This window comes from Neovison vison, chromosome 8, assembly GCF_020171115.1.
Source record: "Neovison vison isolate M4711 chromosome 8, ASM_NN_V1, whole genome shotgun sequence".
NCBI classification, from domain to species: Eukaryota; Metazoa; Chordata; class Mammalia; order Carnivora; family Mustelidae; genus Neogale; species Neogale vison.
The window spans coordinates 83,189,482-83,215,208 of NC_058098.1; the positions used below are offsets into that span (position 1 = coordinate 83,189,482).

At 36.3% G+C, this 25,727-nt stretch overlaps 1 protein-coding gene across 1 annotated transcript; it reads left to right on the top strand.

Moving 5' to 3' along the window:
• PEX13 (peroxisomal biogenesis factor 13) lies at window positions 1-25,727 on the top strand. The gene is made up of 4 exons (XM_044264028.1): window positions 1-247; window positions 19,465-20,159; window positions 20,736-20,861; window positions 23,085-25,727. Exons 1-4 carry the CDS (start codon window positions 156-158, stop codon window positions 23,381-23,383), a joined length of 1,212 nt encoding a protein of 403 aa, XP_044119963.1. The 5' UTR covers window positions 1-155; the 3' UTR covers window positions 23,384-25,727.

The following is a 25,727-nucleotide window of genomic DNA, read 5'->3' on the forward strand; positions in this document are numbered from 1 at the left end:
CCGGCTGGCAAAGAACTACAAACGACCTCCTAAATGCCGGGGAGGGCGGGGTGGAGGACTCGGTGTTCTGCCCATTGTGCCTGGCGCGCAAGGGGCTAGTTTATCGGACCCGGAGAGTCCCAGCGCGAACCGGGAGCCGAGCGGAGGTGGAGGAGATGGCTTCCCAGCCACCTCCTCCCCCGAAACCCTGGGAGACCCGCCGAATTCCTGGGGCCGGGCCAGGACCAGGACCTGGGCCCACTTTCCAGTGAGTGTGGGATTTTTCTGGCCGCGGGTTTGGTGGGCCGAAGAGGGGACTTGGCAGGAGACGGTTGAGGCCGTTGTTGCGCTGCGGTGTCCCCTCCCCCTCTCAACCAGCCCTCAACGTTGAGGGGTTCAAGGTAGGGACGAGACGCCAGTGTGGGGAATTTCGATGTCAGACAGCTGCTTCTGACTCGAGGTTCTCGGTGCAGATAGTCTCCATGGAGTCCCTGGGAGCCTCACTGGGTCCCCGAGCTTGGGAGAAAGGGGGCGGCTTCCTCCTCCTTTCTATTAGCGGAACACCGAGACAGAACCGCTTGACCCTCTTAAAAGCGTTAGACTTTTGGTCTTTTCGCTGATGAGAATAGCTGGCATTTGCCCAGCATCGGCTGGACAGGGAGCAAAGTCTCCCCAGAGCTTTCGACAACCTCTCGAGAAGTTGGTGAAAGCCCAAAAGGTCGCTTTTACGCAACTGGAACCCAAGCCTCTACACTTTGCGTTGTTTTTCAGCATAACTCAGCAATGTTTTGGATTGGAGAAGCAACTTTAAAGCGGGAGTTGTTAACTCCAAGGCTTATGGATAGACTTTGTGTGCAGAATAGTGTGTCACTTTTCTAAGGCCTGCGTGTTTTTTGTTTTTAATGAGTGTTTAATGGGGAAAAGGGTAAAAGAATGAAGGAGAAGAATTTCACATGCTTGTGTGCTTCGTGTTGGGTCGATCTGGACATCGAAATTTAGATGAGATTCGAATGGCAGATCGCCTACCATAGTAGGTTTAGAAAGTCCCCAATATACTGGAAAGTATTTCTGCAATGTTCTAAAACCTTGTAATCCTTATTTAAGTATCAAGATGCTTGAACACATTAGCAACTTAATTTAATAATGATAGATATATAACAAATAAAAGCTTTAATTATACTGTTAAGCTGGGCGACACTTCCTGCTACCTTTCTTATGCGAGATTTGATTTTTTTTTTTTTAATTTTTGGACAATTCTTTGGAAGACAGGTTTTATACTTTGGCATCTTGTTAAAGTTCTGTTTGTGTAAAATTAACCATTTTCCCACTTTTTTTCATTGTGAATTTTAAACACATAGACTGGTAGAGTGTAAGAGTGAATACTTGTGTATTCACACTTAGCTTTAAGAAAATTTTTCCTGGGGCACCTGGGTAGCTCAGTCAGTTTAGGGTCTACCTTGGGCCCAGGTCGTGATCCCAGAGTTCAGGGATGGAGCCCTGCATTGGGCTCCCTGCTGAGCAGGGAGTCTGCTTCTCCCTTTGCCCTTCACCCTGCTCTCGCTTTCTCTCTCTGCTCTTTGTCAAATAAATCTTTTTTTTTTTTTTTAAAGGTTTATTTATTTATTTATTTGACAGGCAGAGATCACAAGTAGGCAGAGAGGCAGGCATAGAGAGAGGAAGGGAAGCAGGCTCCCTGCTGAGCAGAGAGCTCAGTGCAGGGCTCTTTCCCAGGACCCAGGGATCATGACCTGAGCTGAAGGCAGAGGCTTTAACCCACTGAGCCACCCAGGCGCCCCAAATAAAATATTTTTAAAAAATTAAAATTACAGAAACAGTTAAGCCTCCCACTATTTCTTGCTGTAACTACTGTCCCTGTTTGCTGTTTAGTGTACCCAGTTATGTTTTCATACTTTATACCTTGGTCCTTTATACCTTATAATTGTGTGTTTTATATATATGTATATATAGTGTTTAGTGTGTTTTCAGAGTTTAAATAAATATGTTCAAAGTATGTATCATTTTGCAAAATGTTTTTCCGTTACATACTATTGATTGGAGATTTATCTTGTTCATACATACAGCTGTAGCTCATTCTAATTGCCGTAGGATATTCTGTTATATAAAAACAAACTATTCTGTTGTATTAAAGTATTAATTATGTATTAAAAACTGCTGCAGTGACCATTCTTTTTTTTTTTTTTAAGATTATTTATTTATTATTATTTGAGATTTGAGGGGCACCTGGGTGGCTCAGAGGGTTAAAGCCTCTGCCTTCGGCTCAGGTCATGATCTCAGGGTGATGGGATCGAGTCCCGCATCGGCTCTCTGCTCAGCGGGGAGCCTGCTTCTTCCTCTCTCTCTGCCTGCCTCTCTGCCTACTTGTGATTTCTCTCTCTCTGTCAAATAAAAAATCTTAAAAAAAAAAAAAGATTATTTATTTATTTGAGAGAGAGCGAGAGAGCCTGAGCACGCATTAGCAGGGTGGAGGAAGGGAGGGAGAGGGAGAAGCAGACTCCCCGCAGAGCAGGGAGCCTAATATGGGGCCTGATTCCGGGACCCCAAGATCATGACCTAAGCCACCCAGGCACCCCTGCAGTGACCGTTCTTGTGCCTTTCTCCTTGTCCACATTTCCAAGGGATTTTCTAATAATGTGTTAATGGAAGTGGAATTACTTGGTGGGAGGTACACTTAATTTCAAGTACTAACGACTGCCGCATTGCTCCCCAAAGTGGTTATATACCAGTTTTTACATTTTCACTAGCTGTTTCAGTTTCTCACATTCATTCTAACACGGAGATGTTATTTTTTAGTTCTATATTTGTCAGTCTAATGGATGTGAAATTATATTTAATTTTTAATTCGCACTTCTGGTTAGTAATAAGATTGAGCATCTTTTTGAATATTAAATTAGCCATTTGAAATTTTCCTGTTGATATTTTTTGCCCACTTCTTTATTGGCTTTAGGTTTGCTTATCAACTTGTTAAGAGTTCTTTGTTCATACTAATTATATTTTTGTTTGTATGTTTTCAATTTCTTTCAGTCTGTGGCTTGTCTACTTTATTTACATTCATGTTCACTTTTGTTGTATAGATACTTCTAATTTATAGCAAAAATTTTTCATCCTTTGTGTTTTTTATGTCTTGGTTAAGAAACCTTTTCTGGGGCGCCTGGGTGGCTCAGTAGTTAAAGCCTCTGCCTTGGGCTCAGGTCATGATCCCGGGGTCCTGGGATTGAGCCCCGCATCGGGCTCTCTGCTCGGCAGGGAGCCTGCTTCCCTTCCTCTCTCTCTGCCTGTCTCTCTGCCTACTTGTGATCTCTGTCAAATAAATAAAATCTTAAAAAATATATATTCTGCATTTCACATTAATATCTTTAATCTACCTAGAACTGACTCTGTTGTACAAAATCAGTGCAAAATAGAGATTATAATCCCCCCCCATGGGGATAACTATCCCAGTACCATTAATTTATCTATTCTGTACTAGTTTATAATGCTGTCTGCATCCTATTAAGTTTTCCTAAATGTGTGGTTCTGTTTGGGGGACTTTCCCATCTGTTCTGTTGGTTTTTCTATTAATATGCTAGCACCACTCTGTCTTTTTTTTTTTTTTTAAGATCATTTTATTTATTTTAGAACAAGCAAAAGGAGGGACAGAGGGGGGAGGAGAGAATCTCAAGCAGGCTCCATGCTGAGGGACCACTGCTAACAACCCTGAAATCATGACTTGAACTGAAATTGGAGTCAGACTCTTAACTGACTGAGTTACCCAGCCACCCCCACACTGTCTTTTTAGTAAGTTCTGATACCTGCTATGTCAATAGCCTCCACACATTGCTATTCTTCAGAATTGCCTTTGTTACATTTACCCTTTATAAGAAAGACTTACTGGGATTTTTATTAGAACTTCATGAGAATTTGAACCTTTTTTGCCCTAAATAATGTTTTATAAATATCTCCATGAAGTACTTTTCCATCTTTTATATCCAGGATAAGTCAGACTTAATTTGTTCCAGTGGTTTAGTTGAAGTTCTCTTGTGTTTCATGCTGACAGTCCTATGTACAAATAAGCCAGCATAGATAACCAGCATCCTTGTATTGCTCCTGGCTTTCATCAGATTGCTTCTGAAAACTCACCGTTAAGGATAATGTTTGCTTTTTTGTTTTTAATAGGTTTCCTTTTGAACCTCTGTCTCCTTACCTTGCTCATATTTTTATTATGGAGTATTAAATTTTATAAATGACTTTTATGCATTTATTGAGATAATCATATGTATTTTTTAAATTTGAAAATGTTTATTTCATCAGTTAACTTTCTAGTGTTGAATCATGAGTAAATTTTTAGATGAAATTTACTACTTGTGATTATTTTGTAAAATACAGTGTTGATTTCTGTTCTAATATTTTAAGATCTTTGCATATATATTTCTAGATAAAATTAGCCTGTAATTTTCTTTCTTTGTACTTTACTTTTTTGGCTTTATATCCAGGCTGTATAGCTACAGAAATTTTTCTATTGAGTCTAATTTTTATTCCTTTATAGGTAGACTGTTGTAGGCTTTAAGATTTTACCTGATACCTTGGTTCCCTGCAACTTTATTATGCCCTAGTCAGGTGTGAATATACAGACATGTATATTTTTTCCTCCTGCTTAGTACCTACATTGTTCATGCTCAGTACCTATAATATTTACTCTAATAATTCAATCTTTCTTCAGTGTAGGAAAATTTTCACTACTTATATCTTTTAAGCCCTATTATTTCCCATCTCTTCTTCCCTGAGTCCTATTAAACATTGTATCAGGAATAGTTTCTGCTAAAGTACCAATGTATGACTTACTCCACTTTCTTGCTTAGTTAATAGGAAGTCTAGAGAGTCTAGAGTCTACTAATTCAACATTGTCTTTAGGGGACCTACATTTTTCTTGGCTTCCTTGTGGTTTTCTTTAAGCTTTCTGAGAGTTTGGACCATTTATGTCTTATTCTTGCTTCTCTGAAAGGAATCTCTTTTTTCCTTTGGCAGTTTTAAAGATTTTTCTCTTTGCTTTTCGTTTTCAGCAATTATACTTTGTTGGGTCCTCAGTGTGAACAGTTTCATTGTGTTATTTGGGATGGGAGTCACAGAGATACTTACATCTGACTTGATATCATTCATTAATTTTAGAGAGTCTCAGCCATTGTCTCTTCAAATAGTGCTTCTGCCCATCAACTTTTTACCCCTTTGACTCCCAGCTTCCTATAAGCTGTTTATTTCACTGTACAAACCATAACTTAAACTCCTTTCTATGTGTATTCTTTTGATAGTCACGGGTATTTTCTTCTGAGCTCTCTTCTGGGTCACTGATGTTTTTCTTTCATAGTGTCTTTCATAGTGTCTAATCTGGTACTGAGCCAATCATTAAATTCATAGTTTAAGTAATCTTAATTTTTTAGTTTTAGAATATCCATTTGGTCCTGCTTTATAGTTCCTATTCTCTGCTTTAAAAAAAAATCTCAATCTTGTCTTTTTTTCTTTAATATCTTAGTCATAGTTTTTTTAAAAAGTCTCTGCCTAGTAACTCCATTATCTGGACCCTTATGGATCTCTTTGTATTATCTGATGTTTTCCTATTTTTTTTTTGACATATAGTTTAGTGTTCACATAGGCCAAAATATTTTTCAGTGAGAGTTGGACATTGTATGTAGATAATTTAAAGCAATTTGAGGCCTAGGATGCTGGCTGTCTTGAGAGTTTTACCTTTGACAGGCACCTTTCCCCACTAGCAGTTTAAGATCATTTTAATGCCTTCAAGAATTGAGCCAGTTTGAAGCTATGGTTTTAATTCCTGCCAGGGCTAGCTTATTTCTTATATACCATTTTTCCCTTATTCCTAGTATATGACCCTTTAAGGTCCCAGTCTGAAGTGTGGGTTTTTACATTGGTCCTCATCTTTACAGGTTCTGAACTCTCGTTTTTGTCTCCTGAGCACAGTGAGTCTATTGAAAGCTCTGCATAGCTTCTTGTCCTGTCAACCATCTCTTCCAGGTTGATGCTTGTGCCTTGAGAAACTTTTCAAAATGGACTCTGAGTTTTCTTTCTCCTGGATATTAACTTCTTAATTCCTCAATGCCTTGTTCTTGCATGTTTTAAACAGGTAATGTTATATTTTTTTAGCCTTTCTAATGTTATATTTTTTTAGTGGGAGGATTAGTCTGATTACCTAGAATGCCATTACTTGAAGTGGAATTCCCCAAGTTCTGTATTTTCCACTGTGTTCCTTTATGTACAACAACTAATTTTCTTCTTCCCTTGTAGTTGCAAGACAATTCCTGTGACTATGAGCATCGTGTCTAAGATTTGTAATGGATTTTTTCATCTTTACATGTTTTTATTTCATTTCAGTTCCTATTTAATAGATGTTATTGCTTCATTGAACTCTTTGACTATTTTAATGTTTGGCTGTTATATAAAATTTGTTTTTCCTTGAATGAATTCTCATTCTTTTTTTAAATTGATATTCAATTAATTAACATATAGTGTTTTATTAGTTTCATAGGTAGGATTCAGTGACTCATCAGTCTTACATAACACCCAGTGCTCATTACATCACATGCCCTCTTTAATATCCATCACCCAGTTACCCCATCTCCTAGCTCCCTCCCCTCCAGCAATCCTCGGTTTTTTTCCTATGCTTAAGAGTCTCTTATGGTTTGTCTCCCTCTCTGATTTCTTCTTGTTTTATTTTTCCCTCCCTCCCTCTATGCTTTTCTGCTTCGTTTCTTAAATTCCATATATGAGTGAAATCATATGGTAATTGGCTTTCTCTGACTGAGTAATTTTCTTAGCATAATATCCTCTAGTTACATCCATGTCTTCGCAGATGGCAAGATTTCGTTTTTTGATATCTGAGTAATATTTCATTGGGTGTGTGTGTGCATGTGTGTTTACTACCTCTCCTTTATCTATTCATAGACATCTGGACTCTTTCCGTAGTTTGGCTATTGTGGATATTGCTGCTATTGTGGATATTGCTGCTATTAACATTGGGGAGCAGGTGCCCCTTCAGATCACTGCATTTGTATCCTTGGGGTAAACACTTAGTAGTGTAATTGCTGGGCCATAGGATAGTTTTATTTCCAACTTTTTAAAAGATTTTATTATTTATCTATTTGACAGACAGTGATCACAAGTAGGCAGAGAGGCAGGCAGAGAGAGGGGGAAGCAGGCTACCTGCTGAGCAGAGAGCCCAATGCAGGGCTCGATCCCAGGACCCTGAGATCATGACCTGAGCCAAAGGCAGAGGCTTTAATCCCTAAGCCACCCAGGCGCCCCTATTTTCAACTTTTTGAGGAACCTCCCTATTATTTTCCAGAGTGTCTGTACCACTTACATTCCCACCAGCAGTGTAAGAGGGTTTTCTTTCTCTGCATCCTCACCAATGTGTGTTGTGTCCTGACTTGTTAATTGTGGGGTGGTATCTCATTGTGGTTTTGATTTGTGTTTCCCCGATGCTGAGTGATGTTAAATATTTTTTCATGCTTCTGCTAGCTATCTGTTTGTCTTTGGAGAAATGTCTGTTCAAGTCTTATGCCCATTTCTTGATTGGATTACTTGGTCTTTGGGTGTTGCATTTGGTGAGTTCTTTATGGATTCTGCGTACTGACCCTTTGTCTGATAAAATATTTGCAAGTATATTGGGAAAAAAAAAATATTTGCAAGTATCTTCTCCCATTCTGTAGGATGTCTTTTGGTTTTGCTGACTGTGTCCTTCGCTGTGCAAAAAGTTTTTATCTTAATGAAGTCCCAATAACTCCTTTTTGGCTTTGTTTCCCTTGCCTCTGGAGATATGTCTAGCCAGAAATTACTGCAACCAAGGTTACAAAGGTTGCTATCTGTGTTCTTGTCTAAGATTTTGATGAATTCCTATCTCACATTTAGGTCTTTCTATCATTTTGAGTTTATTTTTGTGCATAATGTAAGAAAATGGTCCAGTTTCATTCTTCTGCATGTGGCTGTCCAATTTTCTGAACACTGTTTGTTGAAGAGACTGTCTTTTTTCCATTGGATATTCTTTCCTGCTTTGTCAAAGATTAGTTGACCATAGAGTTGAGAGTCCATTTCTGGGTTCCCTTTTCTATTCCACTGATCTGTGTGTCTGTTTTGGGGCCAGTACCATACTTTCTTGTTGATTACAGCATTGTAATAGAATTTGAAATCTGAAATTGTTATGCCTCCACCTTTGGTTTTCTTTTCAATATTCCTCTGGCTATTTGAGGTCTTTTCTGGTTCCATACAAATTTTAGGATTATTTTTGTTCCAGCTCTGTGATAAATGTTGATAGTATTATGATAACGATTGCATTGAATGTGTAGATTGCTCTGGGAAGCATAGACCTTTTAACAATATTTGTTTTCCCAACCCATGAGCATGGAATGTTTTTCTGTTTCTTTGTGTCTTCTTCAATTTCTTCCATGAGTGTTCTGTAGTTTTCAGAGTGCAAATCCTTTACCTCTTTGGCTGGGTTTATTCCTCAGTATCTTCTGGGTTTTGGTGCAATTATAAATGGGATCGATTCCTTAACTTCTCTTTCTTCTGTCTCATTGTTAGTGTATAGAAATACAACTAATTTCTGTGCATTGGTTCTATATCCTGCCACGTTGCTGAATTCCTGTATGAGTCCTAGCAATTTTGGGGTGGAGTCTTGTGGTCTTTCCACATAGAGTATCATGTCTTTGCAGAGAGTGAGAGTTTGACTTCTTTGCCTATTCGGACATCTTTTATTTCTTTTTGTTGTCTGACTGCTGAGGCTAGGACTTCTAGTACTATGTTTAACAACAGTGGCAAGAGTAGACATCCTTCTTGTGTTCCTGAGCTTAGGGGGAAAAGCTCTTAGATTTTCCCCGTTGAAAATGATATTTGCTGTGGATTTTTCATATATGACTTTTATGACATAGGAGTATTGTTCCCTCTATCCCTACACTGTGGAGAGTTTTAGTCAAGAAAGGATGCTGTATTTTGTCCCATGTCTTTTCTTAGTTTATTGAGAGGATCAGATGGTTCTTGTCCTTTCTTTTATTAACATGGTATATCACACTGATTTGCAGATGTTGAACCACCCCTGCAGCCCAGGAATAAATCCCACTTGGTCGTGGTGAAAATCCTTTTAATGTATTGTTGAATGCAACTGGCTAGTATCTTGGTGAGAATTTTTGCATCCATGTTCCTTAGGGATATTGTTCTGCAATTCTCCTTTTTGGTGGAATCTTTGTCGGGTTTTGGGATCAAGGTAATGCTGGCCTCATAGAACAAGTTGGAAGTTTTCCTTCCATTTCTATTTTTTGAAACAGCTTCAGAAGAATAGGTATTAATTCTTCTTTAAATGTTTGGTGGAATTCCCCTGGGAAGCTCTCTGGCCCTGGACTCTTGTTCGTTGGGAGACTTTTGATTACTGCTTCAATTTCCTTGCTGGGTATGGGTCTGTTCAGGTTTTCTGTTGCTTCCTGTTTCAGTTTTGGCAGTTTATATGTTTCTAGGAATGTATCCATTTCTTCCAGATTGCCTCTTTTGTTGGCATAATTGCTCATAATAGATTCTTATAATTGTTTGTATTTCTTCAGTGTTGGTTGTGATGTCTCCTTCAATTCATGACTTTATTAATTTGGGTCCTTTCTCTTTTTTCTTTTTGATAAACCAGGGGTTTATCAATCTTAGTCTTTCAAAGAGCCAGTTCTTAGTTTCCCTGATTTTTATTCTTGTTTTGTTTTGGTTTTATTTCTATATCGTTGATTTCTGCTCTAATCTTTATTCTCTTCTCCTGCTTGGGTTAGGCTTTTTTGTGTTCTTTCTCCAGTTCCTTTAGGTGTAGGGTTAGGTTGTTTATTTGAAACCTTTCTGTTTCTTAAGAAAGGCTTATAATGCTATATACTTCCCTCTTAGAACTGCCTTTGCTGTATCCCACAGGTTTTAAACAGTTGTGTTTTCATTTTCATTTGTTTCCATGAATTTTTAAAATTCTTATAATTTCCTGGGTGACCCATTTGTTCTTTAAAAAGATGGTTTTTAACTTCCATGCATTTGTTTTCCTTCCAAATTCCCTCTTGTAACTCCATTCAAGTTTTAAAAAGCATTGTGGTATGAAAATATGCAGGTAATAATTCCTGTCTTTTGGTACCAGTTGAGACCTGATTTGTGACCCAGTATGTGATCTGTTCTGGAGAATGTTCCATTCTGTTGCTTTAGAATGGAATGCTCTGAATGTATCTTTGAAGTCCATCTGGCCCATTTTGTCATTCAAAGCCCTTGTTTCCTTGTTGATCTTCTGCTTAGAAGATCTGTCCATTGTTGTGAATGGGGTGTTAAAGTCCCCTGCTATTGTTGTATTATTATCAATGTGTTTCTTTAATTTTGTTAATTGAATGACAGGCTGCTCCCATGTTAGGGACATAAATATTTATAATTGCTAGATCTTCTTGTTGGATAGACCCTTTAATTATGACATAGTGGCCTTCTTCATCTCTTATTACAGTCTTTGGTTTAAAATTTTAAACCATCCATAAGGATGGCTACCCCAACTTTCTTTTGGTGTCCATTATCATCATAAATGGTTCTCTGCCCCCTCACTTCTTTTCTTTTCTTTTAAGATTTTATTTATTTATTTGAGAGATTATGTGAGTGGGAGAGCACAAGCTGGGGAGCAGCAGAGGTAGTGTAACAAGCATACTCCCCAATGAGCAGGGAGCTCGACGTGGGGCTCAATCTCAGGACCCCGAGATCACAACCAGAGGCAAAGGCAGCCTCTTAACCAACTGAGCCACCCAGCCGATCCCCCTGCCCCACCTCACTTTCAATCTGTAGGTGTCTTTGGGTGTGAAATCAGTCTCTTGTAGACAACATATCTATGGATCTTGTTTTTTTGTTCAGTCTGATACCTGTGTCTTTTGATTGGGGCATTTAGCCCATTTACATTCAGAGTAACTATTGGAAGATATGAATTTTGTGCCATTGTATTACCCGTAAAGTCACTGTTTCTGTATATTGTCTGTGTTACTTTTGGGCTCTCTCTTCACTTAAAGGATCCCTTTTTAATATTCCTTGCAGGCTGGTTTAGTGATCACAAATTCTTTTAGTTTCTGTTTGTGCTATAAGCTCTTTACCTCTCTGTTCTGAATGATAGCTTCGCTGGATTAAGCATTCTTGGCTGCGTATTTTTCTCATTTAGCACCCTGAATATATCATGCAAGTCCTTTCTGGCCTGCCAGGTCTCTGTGGATAGGTCTGCTGCCAGCCTTATCTTTCTGCCTCTATAGGTTGATGACCTTTTGTCCCAATCTGCTTTCAAGATTTTCTCTTTGTCTTTGAAATTTGCAAACTTCACTATTATATGTCAAGGTGTTGACCTATTTTTATTGATTTTTGATGGAGGTTCTCTTTGCCTCCTGGACTCAAGTGCCTCTTTCCTTCCCCAGACTGGGGAAGTTCTCAACTATAATTTGCTTAAATATACCTTCTGGGCTCTCTGTTTATCTCTTGCTCTCTTTTCTCTTCCTCTGGGACCCCAATTATTCTAATATTGTTTCACAACACTTGGGAACTCTGCTGCACTCAGGCACCCCTGTTCTTTCTGTGACCCCAGGGATCCTGAGACCACACTGTCCCATCGAGGATTCCGCCTCCTTTGCCACCTGAGCACCTTTTAAGGCAGGGATATCCCCTACCAGAGCATATTTCTAAAAGTTCCAATTTTATACTTTGATCCTTATCACTTTCCCGTAGCCAGCTTATGGGAGTGCCCTTCCCCCACACTTTATATTCTAATACATCACCTCAGATTCACTTCTCCTCACCTGCTGCCTTGCAAAAAGTGGTCACTTTTCTATTTGTAGAATTGCAGCAATTCTTTTCTTAGATGTCTGGTTGAGTTTGATATCTATCTAGCTAAATTTCATGGACTAAATGAAACTAAGAGTCCCCTACTCAGCCATCTTCCAAAGAAGCTGAATTTTTATTCTAATTGTTGATTTTTGTTAGTTTGGTTCCTTTTTAGTGTTTTTATTTCTTCTTTGTGTGTCTTCTTGATATGTTTGTTTTGAATAGGTTCTTTTTCCTTTTTGAGTTTTTGAGTTGCTTCCCTTCCCTTCTTCATTACCTCTTTCTGTCTAGTAGGTTTCCTGTTGTCTCTCCACCCTTCCATGTAAGAACAAGTATAAAAAAGGTAGCTTAGATTAAGGATATCAATGATCAAATTACTGAGTCAGTTGTTAACTTGTTTCATTTCCTGCACTTGAGACGTTAATGAGAGTCTTACCCTTCATAGTTCTGTAACTTTCTAAAAATCTTAAACTATTGTTAGCAATTGTTATAATTGCTTTTTAGAAGCCAAGGTATTGCATTCCAACCCACAGCTTCAAGGAATGAACTAGTTCCATTTGTTTTTGTTTGGTTTGGTTTGGTTTGGTGTTTTGTTTGTTTGTTTTTAAGAGAACCAGTGAGGTTTCTTTTTCTTTTTAAGATTTGTATTTATTTGACAGAGAGAGAGCACAGTCAGATGGAGAGGGAGAAGCAGGTTTCCTGCTGAGCAAGAAGCCCGATACAAGGGCTCAGTCACAGGATCCTGGGATTATGACCTAAGGCGAAGGCAGATGCTTAACTGACTAAGCCACCCGGGTGCCCCAAACTAGTTCTGTTTGAGTGGAGCACTGTTAGTTCTTGCTATTTCCTAGAAACCTATGTCCTGGCTGTCACTGCCTGATTTCAGACCCAGAATTGAGTAGGCCCATAGCTTCAACCCTATAATCATCTTTATATTTCTGTTTAGTTTCTATTTCATAAATCTAGATATGCCTATTTATTATTTTTGTTTTATCTGTTATTGCCCCTACTTTAGAGCAGAGCTGCTTTATGAAAACTAGAAAATACTACACTATTTCTTAGTCACTATTTCTTAAATTATTTCTTAATCTTTTCTTTAAACTCTTTTTGAAGTTCGGTTCCACTTTTTGTGATGTGATACAATATGAAATAAACAAAACCTATGAATTATTCTTGCCAAAAATGTTAACCTGATTCTAATTAAACCTTTAGATGCAGTGTTTAATTTAACTGGAAATGTAGAGGACAGAGATATTTTTAAACAACATTTTGGGGTCTCCTGCATGGTTTAGTCACTTAAGCATCCAGATCTTGATTTCAGCTCAGGTCATAATCTCAGGGTGATGAAGTTGAGCTCTGTGTTGGGCGGGGAGTCTGTTTGAGATTTTTTCCGTCTGCCTCTCTCCGCACATGAACTCCCCTCCCAAAAAAAACAAACAACATTTTGGGGAAACACAGATCAAGAAATGTAAGATATTCTCAAACAAAATTGACTCAGGGTGCCTGGATAGCTCAGTCAGTTAAGCATCTGCCTTCAGCTCAGGTCATGATCCCAGAGTTCAAACCTTGCTCAAACCCTACTTTGGGCTCCCTGCTCAGCGGGAAGCCTACTTCTCTCCTTCCAACTGCATGGTGCTCCTCCTTCTTGTGTGTGCACATTCTCACTCTCTCTCTCTCTGTCAAATAAATAAAAATTTTAAAAAATGAATAAAATGGGCTCTACTCTTCAAAAAGTCAAGGACATTTAAAAGAAGCAGGATGATTCTAATTTAGAAGAGATGAGGAAACAACCAAATACAGTGTGTGAACCTTAATTGAACTTTTGTTCAAAGAAAACCACAATAACCTAAAAGACATTTGACTCTTACAACTCAATGATAAAAAAGCAAATAACCTGATTTTTCAAATGGTCAATATCTCTGAATAGACATTGCTCCAGAGAAGAGCTAAAAGTGGCCAATAAGCCCATGAAAAGATACTCAACATCATTAACTGTTAGGGAAATGAAAAACAAAACCACAGTGAGATACTACTTTATGCCCTCTAGGATGGCTGAAGTGAAAAAGATGAATAATAACAAGTGCTGGCAAAGATGTGAAGAAATTGGAACACTCATACACTGCTGGCAGGAATATAAAATGGCCCAGTTGCTTTGGAAAACAATCTGGCGATTCCACAGAAGGAGAAGCATAGTTACTGTATAATCCAGCAATTCCATACCTAGGTATATATACCCAAGAGATAACAAAAACATATGTCCACATAAAAATTTGTATATAAATGTTCATAATAACAGTCATAATAGCCAAAAAGTAGACACAATGCAAATGTCCGTCAACTGATGGATGGATAAACATAATTCAGCAATAAAAAGGAGTGAAGTACTGATAAATGCTGCAAAATGGATGAACCTTCAAAACATTATATAAGGTGAAAGTAGCCAATCACGAAATACTACATATTGGTATGATTCATTTACATTAGATTCTCATTATTTGCAGATGATGCATTTGCAGATTTTCTCACTAAAATTTATTATAACCCCAAAATTAATACTTCGGGCACTTTCATGATCACTCACAGACATGCATAGAGTGGCAAAAGATCTGAGTCATCTCTCAGCTGAGGTTGAACAAAGCAACCCTGTCACTTCTTTTTTTTAATATATTTATTTGTCAGAGAGAGAGAGAGAAAGTGTACAAGTGGGAGGGCAGCAGGTAAAAGGAAGAGAAGGAGCCACCCCACTGAACAAGGAAGCGGATGTGGGACTTGATCCCAGGACACTGGGATTGTGACCTGAGCCAAAGGCAGATGCTTAACTGACTGAGCCACCTAGGCTTCCTGAGACTTGGGGTTTTTGTTTCTGCTTTATGCTATAAACAGGTGTCCTTTTCACAATTTGATGGAGGCCACATTTTTCATATTTTGGTAATTTTGCTGTTTTAAAATGGCCCCTAACCATAATGCTGAAGTACATTGTTTCCCCCAGGAACAATGATTCCATATTTGCTAATTCAGTGTTCACAGCAACTTTACAGAATGACTATTAAAAATAAGAAGAATTGACGATACATGAGATATCTAGAATAGACAAATCCATAGACACAGAAATTAGATCAGTTTTTACCTAGTATTAGGACTAGAGCAGGAAATAGGTAGTGATTGCTAATGGATAAAGGATTTCTTTGTGAGATGATGAAAGTGTTCTGGAATTATGTAGGTTGATGGTTGTACATCTCTGTGAATATACAAAAAGCTCATTGAATTTTATGCTTCAAATAGCTCTTTATACTTTAAATAGCTGAGTTCATGGTATATGAATTTTATCTCATTAAAGCTGTTTAAAGACAGTTGATGGTATTTGTTATCTGTTGTCTGTTCAAATGTTTAAAGACAATTGAAAGTAATTGTTATCTGTTGAATATCAATTGGATAATGATGAAATTGTTAATTTTTAGAAATGGGAAAATGGTATGGTTTTGTATGAAATATCTGTGTTCTTAGAAAATACATGCTGAGGTATTTAGTAGTAATATATCAAGTTTAGGGATGCCTGGATGGCATAGTCGGTTAAACATCTGTCTTAGGCCCAGGTCATGATCCCAGGGTCCTGCAATCAAGTCTCTTGTGGGGCTCCCTGCTCAGCGGGGAGCCTGCTACTCCCCTCTGCTTGCTGCTCTCCCTGCTTGTGCTCTCCCTCTCTCTCTCTCTCTCTGACAAATAAATAAAATCTTTTAAAAAAATAAAAAGGGTATCAAGTCTACAAGTTACTTTCAGTGGTTCAGGAATTTTTTTTTAAGATTTTATTTATTTGAGAGAGAGCATACATGTTCATGAGCATGATTGTGGGGCAAGGGAGAAGGAAAAATGGGCTCCCCACTGAGCAGAGAGCCCTATGAAGCGGTTACATCCCAGGACCCTGGGATAATGACCTAAGCTGAAGGCAACACTTAACTGACTGAGCCACCCAAGAGCCCCTGGTTCAAGAACTTTTAAAAAGACTAGAGAGTGAGAGAAAGAAAACAAACACAGCAAAACAACAGCGGTTATTGAATCTAGAGAGAAGGAATATTGGTATCCATTGTACTTTCAACTCTTTTTGTGTTTGAAATTTTTCAAAATACGAAGTTGGGTTGGGAGACTTTTGGCACATTTAGCACTTATATACATCTTTTGTTATTCAAAGTCATAGGCCTGCTTAGTTGTTCTTTCAGAAAGAACAGAAAGCCAGACCATATGTGGACACTGATTATACTTGTGTATGCCAGAAATAGGCAGCATTCAAATCAGAGAAGAGTAAGAGGAAAACTTTCTTTTTTTTCTTATTACATATTTACATTTAATTATAATTTTTAAACTATCATATTCATTGAAATTTATAAAATAACAAGGAAATATAAAGAAAAAATCTGTATTAATACTCTAGGTGATACATGTGTTTTAAATATTCACTAAAGAGAGGCTTCAGCATAGTGTTTGTGTCAGTACCTGTAATATACTAAGCACTGTAGTAGGTGATGGTGAAACAAGAGTAACTCATGTACCTGTGAGGAGCTCATTGGTAGAAGAGGCAGACATGTATAGGAATGTAAGATACTGTATAATGATGGACAGAGAATTATGGGAAGGACTTCTGATGATGGCAGAAGCATTAATTTAAGGGGGGGGAAAAACCCTGTTGAGGACAAATGGAAAAGCTAAGCAGAATATAAAAACATTGGCTTAAAAACATATGCTTGAATGCATTATAGAACAAATAAGAAGATAAAGATTTGTGGAGCCCAGATCTAGAGAAAGATGGAAGTCCACAAAAGTGAGAGTGGATTCACATAGAAGCTGCTGATGATTCCAAAAGAAGCAGTTTGGATGATGAGAAACTAGTTGAAGAGTACTTTTGACAGACTTTTGGAGCATGGTTAGAGTCTAGTGGTCTAGAGGTGCTGATCAATTACCCACACCTTGAGTTATCACCCTGAAAAGATACATCTAGATATGAGGGTATAAAAGAAGCAAACAGGCCCTTAACAGGAATATAAGCCCAGCTTCAAATCTTCTCCATTCCCAAAATTAGATTAAGGATATCATGAATTGATAATAGCCTTAACAGCCTGCCCAAAGTAAACGAGAGGATAATTAAGAAACCAGTATCCAGAATGAAATATATCTGGAGGAAGAGAGCATAATCCAGAGGCTCAAATTACTGCTACAGTTCTTTGTGTATATCTGATACATAAGCAAAACCAAATAACAGGACCCAGAAAGACATTAGATAACAGAAACGGAAATCAAGTATAACAACAGATAAAAAACAGATTCATAGGGGCTCCAGAAAATGGAGTTACCAAAGAGACTTTAAGTTAACATTGTTTTTAATATGTTGAAGGCGATCAATAGAAGGAAACATAAGGAATTTTGGCAGATGTTTGGAAACTATTAAAAGGAAAAGGAATATCTAGAATAAAAAATACAGTAGCCAAAATTAAGAATCATTGGGTTTAACCACAGATTAGGCATTGCTGCAGAGAGAATTAGTGACTTTGAACAGTGTTCTTAAGTGTGTCTGCGAGAGTATGGACCAGCTGTTGTTTTTCAAACTGTATAATAGCAGTCCACAAAATAATGAAACTTAGGCCAGGATGTAAAGACAGCAACATTTGACACTGAGCATACTGTTTAGTTTAATTGGCATTAAGAATACATTGATTTACATTATGGTACAAGATATTTATTTTGTGGTAGAATGGCCCTTGAATAGCAGTGACCTGAAGGATAAGAAGAAAATATCCAACATATTTTTGCACAAAGAGACAAAGTACAGAAATTACAGAAAGGAAGGGAAGAAATTGAGGGGATGAGGCAAGGTATAATTTACAAATAGAGAAGATAGTCTGATAGCAGTTCTTCTCAAAATACTTCCGATTACCAATACTTTTTTTTTTTTAAGATTTTATTTATTTGACAGAGACATAGCAAGAGAGGGAGCACAAGCAGGGGGAGTGGAAGAAGGAGAGGTAGGCTTCCTGCTGAGCAGGGAGCCCCATATGGGGCTCAATCCCAGGACCCTGGGATCATGACCTGAGCTGAAGGCAGATGCTCAATGACTGAGCCACCCAGGTGCCCCACCAATACATTTATAAAATACAGTAAAAATATAGCAAAGTCAGATAACTTAAACAGTCTCATTTGTTGTACTTTACTCATTATAGATGGGAAGATATGACTTATAAATTAGCAATGGTCCACAGACCTTATTTTAAATAGCATTCAAGAAATTGAATTCATAATTAAAATCATAATCTTGATGGATGCTGAGAAATCACTTGATAAAATTGGGTGTTCATTCATGCTAAAAACTCAGCAAATAGAAATGGAAAAGGAACTACTAAGTTTACAGCAGCCCTGTAGCAAACATAATAATCAATGGTGACAGGTTGAGACCTTTCCCTTTGAGATCAGGAAAGAGACTGTTATCACTTCTATTCAAGATTGTATAACATGTCTGAGGTATAATAGCTTAATCAGAGCTGTAAGAATTGAAAAAAGAAGAAATAAACCTACCGTTATTCACATAAAAAGGATTGGAAATCCTTAAGATTTTTGAAAATCCGGGCGCCTGTGTGGCTCAGTGGGTTAAGCTGCTGCCTTCGGCTCAGGTCATGATCTCAGGGTCCTGGGATGGAGTCCCATATCGAGCTCTCTGCTCAGCAGGGAGCCTGCTTCCCTCTCTCTCTCTGCCTGCCTCTCTACTTACTTGTGATCTCTCTCTCTCTCTCTCTCTCTCTCTGTCAAATAAATAAATAAATAATCTTAAAAAAAAAAGATTTTTGAAAATCCAATAGAAGAAAAAACAAGATTCCTGGATACAAGGACTATATTTTTTTAATGCATTATTTCTATGTAATAGTATCAAAATGAAATTTAGAAGACACCATTTACAGTAGCATCAAAAATATCAAGTATGTATGAATAAATTTAGAGAAAACCTGCCACATGGAAACTATATAAAACATTATGGAGACTCAATAAAGTTATCTTTAAAAACCATTATTGAGAAAAACCTTTCAGAGACCTAATAAATGTGAGTTGAAACTCACTTGATGTGGTTTATCTCAAATTAACCTACAGAATCAGTGTAATCCCACACAGTCTCAATAGGGTTTTGTGGGGGAGAAGGTGTAGAACTTCAAGCTCTGATACTAAAATGTGTGTAGAAATTTAAAGGGTCAAACACCCAAAGCATTCTTGAAGTTGAAGAACATTGTAGGAGGACTTGCTTTATTGGATACTAAGACTATAAAACTGTTATAAAACTATAGTAATTAAGATAATGACATTTAGGTGCAAGGATAGACAGATACATGGTTGTACCCAACTCTGAGAAAATAGATTAAGAATACTTCTAATGATGCCGGCATAAGTAAACAAGAAAATAGCAAAGTTTAGTCAGCTGTTTTACTTCTTCATTTTGTTTTAAGACTGAGATTCTAAGCTTGTGGATATCAATGACTGTTTCTTATTCTTACACATCTTCAGTAGATCTGTTGTTAACACTGGATCTGTAAGAAGTATTTAATAGTTACTTTTAATTGAATTTATTATGTGCTTAAGTTGCTATTTTGAATCTTTATCTGGTTTTAGATCTGCTGATTTGGGTCCTACTTTATTGACAAGACCTGGACAACCTACGCTTACCAGAGTGCCCCCACCTATTCTTCCAAGGCCATCACAGCAGACAGGAAGCAGCAATGTGAATACTTTCAGACCTGCTTATAGTTCATTTTCTTCAGGATATGGTGCCTATGGAAATTCATTTTATGGAAGCTATAGCCCTTATAGTTATGGATATAATGGGTTGGGCTATAACCGCCTTCGTGTAGATGATCTGCCACCTAGTAGATTTGTTCAGCAAGCTGAAGAAAGCAGCAGAGGTGCATTTCAGTCCATTGAAAGTATTGTGCATGCATTTGCCTCCGTCAGTATGATGATGGATGCTACCTTTTCAGCTGTCTATAACAGTTTCAGGGCTGTATTGGATGTAGCAAATCACTTTTCCCGATTAAAAATACATTTCACAAAGGTTTTTTCAGCTTTTGCGTTAGTTAGGACTATAAGGTATCTTTACAGACGATTGCAGTGGATGATAGGTTTAAGAAGAGGCTCTGAGAATGAGGACTTATGGGCAGAAAGTGAAGGAACTGTGGCTTGCCTTGGTACTGAGGACAGAGCAGCTAACTCAGCAAAATCTTGGCCAATATTCTTGTTCTTTGCTGTTATCCTTGGTGGTCCTTACCTCATCTGGAAACTGCTGTCTACTCATAATGATGAAATAACAGGTAAGAGTAGGAGAATGGACTCAAAAACCTTTTAACAGTCTCAAATTTCAAGAATGAATTTAAGTTAGCATTCTTCATATTCATTTGTATTTAATATTTTGATCCAGTTATATTTTCAGTTAAGAACTTGAAAACTGGAAAACAAATACATAGCAAAAACAGGCTTATTGATTTATGTATTGTTCGCTTAATGTAATGGTACACATTGCCTGACTACTGTTTACAAGGTACTGAACTTAATGCTGTAGAGGATGCAAAGATACAGAGGACATAATTCCCTTACCTTTCTTTTTTTGGTTTTTGTTTTGTTTTGTTTTTTTCTCCCTTATCTTTCTAATACTTATTGGTAGGGAAATGGCTAAGACAATACACAGGTAATTGTAATTTTGGCTTGAAGAAAAAGAGAAAGTTCATAATAGATATTCTAGTGAACATATTGCTGGATCTTATATGGTGTTAATTATAGAATTTACTTTGGGGGGTACTTTTCTCTTGGCAAATAAATTTATGCAGTTTATAAACCATAGTGAACTGTAAACCCTAACCCTTAATCTTAATTCTTAATTTGGTTTGTAGATAATACGAACTGGGCAAGTGGTGAGGATGACCATGTAGTTGCTAGAGCAGAATACGATTTTGCTGCTGTATCTGAAGAAGAGATTTCCTTCCGTGCTGGTGATATGCTAAACTTAGCTCTGAAAGGTAATAAAACGTGAATAAATTGGAATTATCCATGAATTTTTTTAATTTGTAAATAGAGTATTAAAAACTGTAACAAAGAATCTTGGTCATTGTTAGTTAACTCAGAAGTAGTTGCTAGGATTTCTCTTTCATGTCAGTTTAGAACTTCCAAACCTGGGGGTGTGGGGGTGGGGAATGCCCAACAGGTTTGTTCCAATAATAATTCACTGAGATGAGGAAAGATTTTGTTCATATAATCTCTTCTAAACTCAAAACTTGAATTCAGATTCTGATAATTCCCACACAAAGACATAACGTAAGCACTATATGTAATAAATCTAACAACCCAAAGAAATTATCCAGTGTCATGTAAGTATCCCCGTCAGTCTTTGATTGCTCAGACTGGTATTGCTTTCTTTTTTATTTGAATAGTGTTTACTTCAGAAACTCCAACATGAATATTCTAGGAATTACTCTCATGAAGTATTAAAGAACCTCAGCAAAAAATTTATATACATCTCAGGTTTATTTTTAGACCAGGTCACTAATAGTTTTTAATGGCTCCAGACAAAATGGCCTTTTCCCTTTAGCTTTCCCCAGGAATGATGATCAGAATTTTTAATGGATTTGGGGGGAAAAAGAAAAGATTTTTGTGTGTTTGTAGGGATTGAGGTTTGCTAGGAAAGTAACATTTTGTTGGTAAAGATACTAGTGACAATAACAGCTGTCCTTATAGTACAAGGCACTATAATTGCATTTAACCCTTATAATAATGATATGATGTGGGTACTCTTATTATACTGTTCCTATTTTACTTAGGAGAAAACTCAGAATGACTAAATTGTCTAGAATCACAAAGCTGAGATGTGATGGAGCTAGACTATGAACCTAGGTTTGTCCTACTTCAGAACCTATATTTGTGACTAACTATGTGATCTATTAATGGAAACTTGAGCCTTTAATTAGTTTTAGTCATTCTTTATATAGGGAAAAAATATTGTGAACGTTCACATTATTTGATTATTATATAAATAATTGAAAAATATCGGTCAAATTTGCTAAATTTCTGCCACATCCTTCAGACACAAAATCTAGGCTTCTAAGTATTATATTCATGTTTTTTTCTAGTGAAAATAGCACTTTCAAATAATTAGTTTTAACTAATCTAAATAAAATATTAAAAAGTTCAAGTGTGGTTTCTTTTAATTACATTATACTTTTTAAGGAAAATTTTATATCTCAAATTATTCATCCACTAATGATGCTGCTTAACCCTGTGGTTTTGCTTCTTTGCTTTTCTCCATTGCTCACATAAAGTACGTTTGAGCATTTAGAACAAAATCAGTCACACACATGGTTGATTTTAGATGTTTTTTTCCCCCTATTGTAAAGTATTAAACATAAAAATGTCATATTGTGCCTGACTTACAGTGTTGAATTAAAACTGAAAATTAAACAGCTTTTTAAAGATACAGGCTATCTTGAAAGTACTAAGATACAAAATTGAATATACTAAAAAACCTTTTCTTCTTTAAGCTTAGAGTATTGCCTTACCTCTTTTTGTTATGTGGCTAGAGATAACTGAGGTCTTTATCTTTGCCCATCTTGGATTAAAATCAGCAGTATTCACTTTCTTGAATTGTTCCTCAGGAGGGCGCTTGACTGGCTTGGTTAAGCATCCAACTCTTAATATCAGCTCAGGCCTTGATTTCAGAGTCATGAGATCAAGCCCCACAGGGACTGCATGCCAACATGGAGCCTACTTTTAAAAAAAAAAAAGTAAGAAAGAAAGAATTTTTCATCAAATAGAATGAATTTTATATAGTATATAAAGAAATTTGTCATGTATAAAGGTACATATTTTCTATACTTGCTCTTAACTTCTTTTGAGAAGGAATGAGAAGTTCATTTCTTAAATTTCAATTTAAAATATGGAAAACACTGATGTTAGTTTTAGCTTTTGGGAGAACTGAATCTCCTTACTCTATGAATGGACCATCTGATAGAAATTCATGTTCTTTGAGGTTGAAAATATATTTGGTAAGTATAAAATAAAAAGTGTAAATTATAAGAAGGGATCCTAGAACTGGTAAGCCTACTCATCATTTGATTTGGAATATATATATTGTTTGTTTATATATTTTAGTATGTAAGTGTAACACAGATTTTACTTAATATTTTGTTATCAATATTTTTTGGACACCAAGTATGTTATAATTACAAGGCTGTCTTTTCTTCCATCAGAACAGCAACCCAAAGTACGTGGTTGGCTTCTGGCTAGTCTTGATGGTCAAACAACAGGACTTATACCTGCTAATTATGTCAAAATTCTTGGTAAAAGAAGAGGTAGAAAAGCAGTGGAATCCAGCAAAATTTCCAAGCAGCAACAAGCTTTTAACAACACAACACTAACTAAAGGAGCCACGGCTGCTGATTCTTTGGATGAACAGGAAGCTGCCTTTGAATCTGTTTTTGTTGAAACTAATAAGGTTCCAGTTGCACTTGATTCCACTGGGAAAGGTGGAGATAAACAAGATCTTTGATATCTTTCCTGTTTGCCTGCAGTTGAACTATACTTTTTAAAAATTACTTCTTACAAAGAAATTAATCTACAATCCAATGAACACATTTGTTAATGGCTATTCCAGGTGTTTTGCTGCTAGAAATTATTAAAGCTGTACACTAGTGTGTTGGTCTGATGACCTGGTTACATTTTAGAAGTTATTGGACCATGAGGATATTTGTTTCACCTAGATTTTAAGATTATGGAGACTGCTATCATTTTCATCTTATTTAAAATCCTATGTTTTATTGAAAATAAGATGATGAACTATAGAATACAGTGTTTGCTATAGTAAGGGTCTTAAATGCTTTTTAAAGTTAGAACTTAATTGATTTGGAATCCTCAGAAATTGAGTGATATATAAATATGAAAACAGACAAAAGTCTACTTTTTTTTTTTTTTTTACAACTTTAAACTGAATAATAAAATTTTCTGATCTGTGTTATCTCCAGTCTTGGGTTTGCTTTAGACAGTAATGTGTTTTTACCTACCAACAATTGGTACTGTTACCTTTTACTGTATTTTTAAAAATTTATCTTGAAAAGGTCACTTGAAGTATTCTGAAGGAGATGGTTCTAGAGTGATATTTAGCCCTTCTAGTTTTCCTGCTAGTAAAAAGGCTGAAGTTTATCTTTCTTACAGATTATTTCAGTTTCTTCTGAGGATCGTAGAACTTTTTATCCCTTTACAATATGACTAGTTTTCATCCTGGATAAATCAGAATATATGAAAGATTTACTTTCTTTTTCTCCAGCCAAGACACAAATCCTTTGAGTTTGCACATAACAATGTAATCAGTTCTAGCAGTAATGATTTAAATCTTTTCATGGATTTTCTGCTTTTCCGTAGTGTAATTACTTTTTAAATTCCATAGTCAGGCTGTTCTTTAAACCTTGAAAATGTGTCACATTGGATACACATTTCTTTTAGGTTTAGTTTTTACTACTGAGACTATTATTAAAATGGTGAATTGCCATTTAGCATATGATAATACAATATGACCTGTTTTGTGTTTAATAATGACTTTAAATGCAGTTAAATTTCAGTACACTGAGTATTTCCCCACAAAATTGGAAAATCCGTATACTTGCTGTGATCATACTACAAAATAATATTAGGAATACAGGTATACAAGAATACATTTACAGATATGGCTCAAAATGTGGAATTATTTGATAAAGATTTTGATTATTTTCATCTTTTTATAGGCTTTATGTTCATCAAATAAATAATTCTAGAACAGTTCACACAAAAGCATATAAGAACCAAATACATACTCAGCATAGAATTTTACTGAAGGCTTTTTGGGAACCTCTATTTTGAAAGGACAGTAGAAGTAACGTATAATTTAAAATATAAATATTGACCCCCATGCAGAAAAAATTATTTAATAGTAAAATTTCTTTATCTTAGGCCTATTTTTTAACACCCAGATATTATTTAGTCTTAAAGTTGAGATAAAGTTTCTTGTATATTATTTTACATTTGTGTTCTGCAGTTACAGATTCTGCTTTTTTTGTTGTTGTTAGAGTAATTTATGGAAATTTTGCCCTTGAAACAATTTTCAATAAAACAGATTATTTAATTTGATGTTGAGACATCTAAATTGATTGCTAGAAATGAAGTGAGGGTGAAATGTTGAGACAGCTCTGTTTAGGTTAGAAAAGGTGAATCTCTAGGATAGAATTTTGACTACTATTAAAGGTGTGTAAGGAGAAGAGTATAGCACAGAATGAAAGACAAAAACAATTTCACTTTTCTTTGTTTGGTTTTCAGCTAAGTACACTAAATTGCAGTATACATTATCTGATAACTATTTGTGTCTGAAAATTCCTTTTCTATTAAAATTCTGGAAAAGGAAAAAAGCAGAGAAATTTTATAGCCTTTTTTTATCATGACAGTTTTAGTATAATGTTTTGGATGAGATTAAATGTAATGTTCACCGCTCTAATACTGTTTTTAGGAACTCATTTAAGTACTACTTTACAGAAATTACTAACTGAAACCAAAACATTTTCGATGAAATAGAACAATAAATCACAAGTTACAATAAGAAAAGTTTCATGTACATTTTTTTTCTGATTGTATTTTATCAGTTTAGAAAGGAAAAGATAACAGGATTATAAATTTTTATGTTTTAACATTTATTTGGATACTTGATTCAGTCTGTCATGTCATAATTATACATTTACTTGAACACAGCTGTCCTTTATCTTATGCTTTCTTTAATGGAAAAGGAACAGAAATTGTTCTTCAGTTAAAATTTCATTTTTAATAGGTTGTGGAGTTACTTTTACTGGACAAATAAAAGTATATTAAACTTG

Bases quoted from the DNA above. Each gene is read 5' to 3' on its own strand.
- PEX13 (XM_044264028.1), top strand. From the start codon at position 156: ATGGCTTCCCAGCCACCTCCTCCCCCGAAACCCTGGGAGACCCGCCGA. The intron at 248-19,464 runs GTGAGTGTGGGA...ATCTGGTTTTAG, and splicing joins GGACCTGGGCCCACTTTCCA to ATCTGCTGATTTGGGTCCTA. The intron at 20,862-23,084 runs GTAATAAAACGT...TTCTTCCATCAG, and splicing joins GCTAAACTTAGCTCTGAAAG to AACAGCAACCCAAAGTACGT.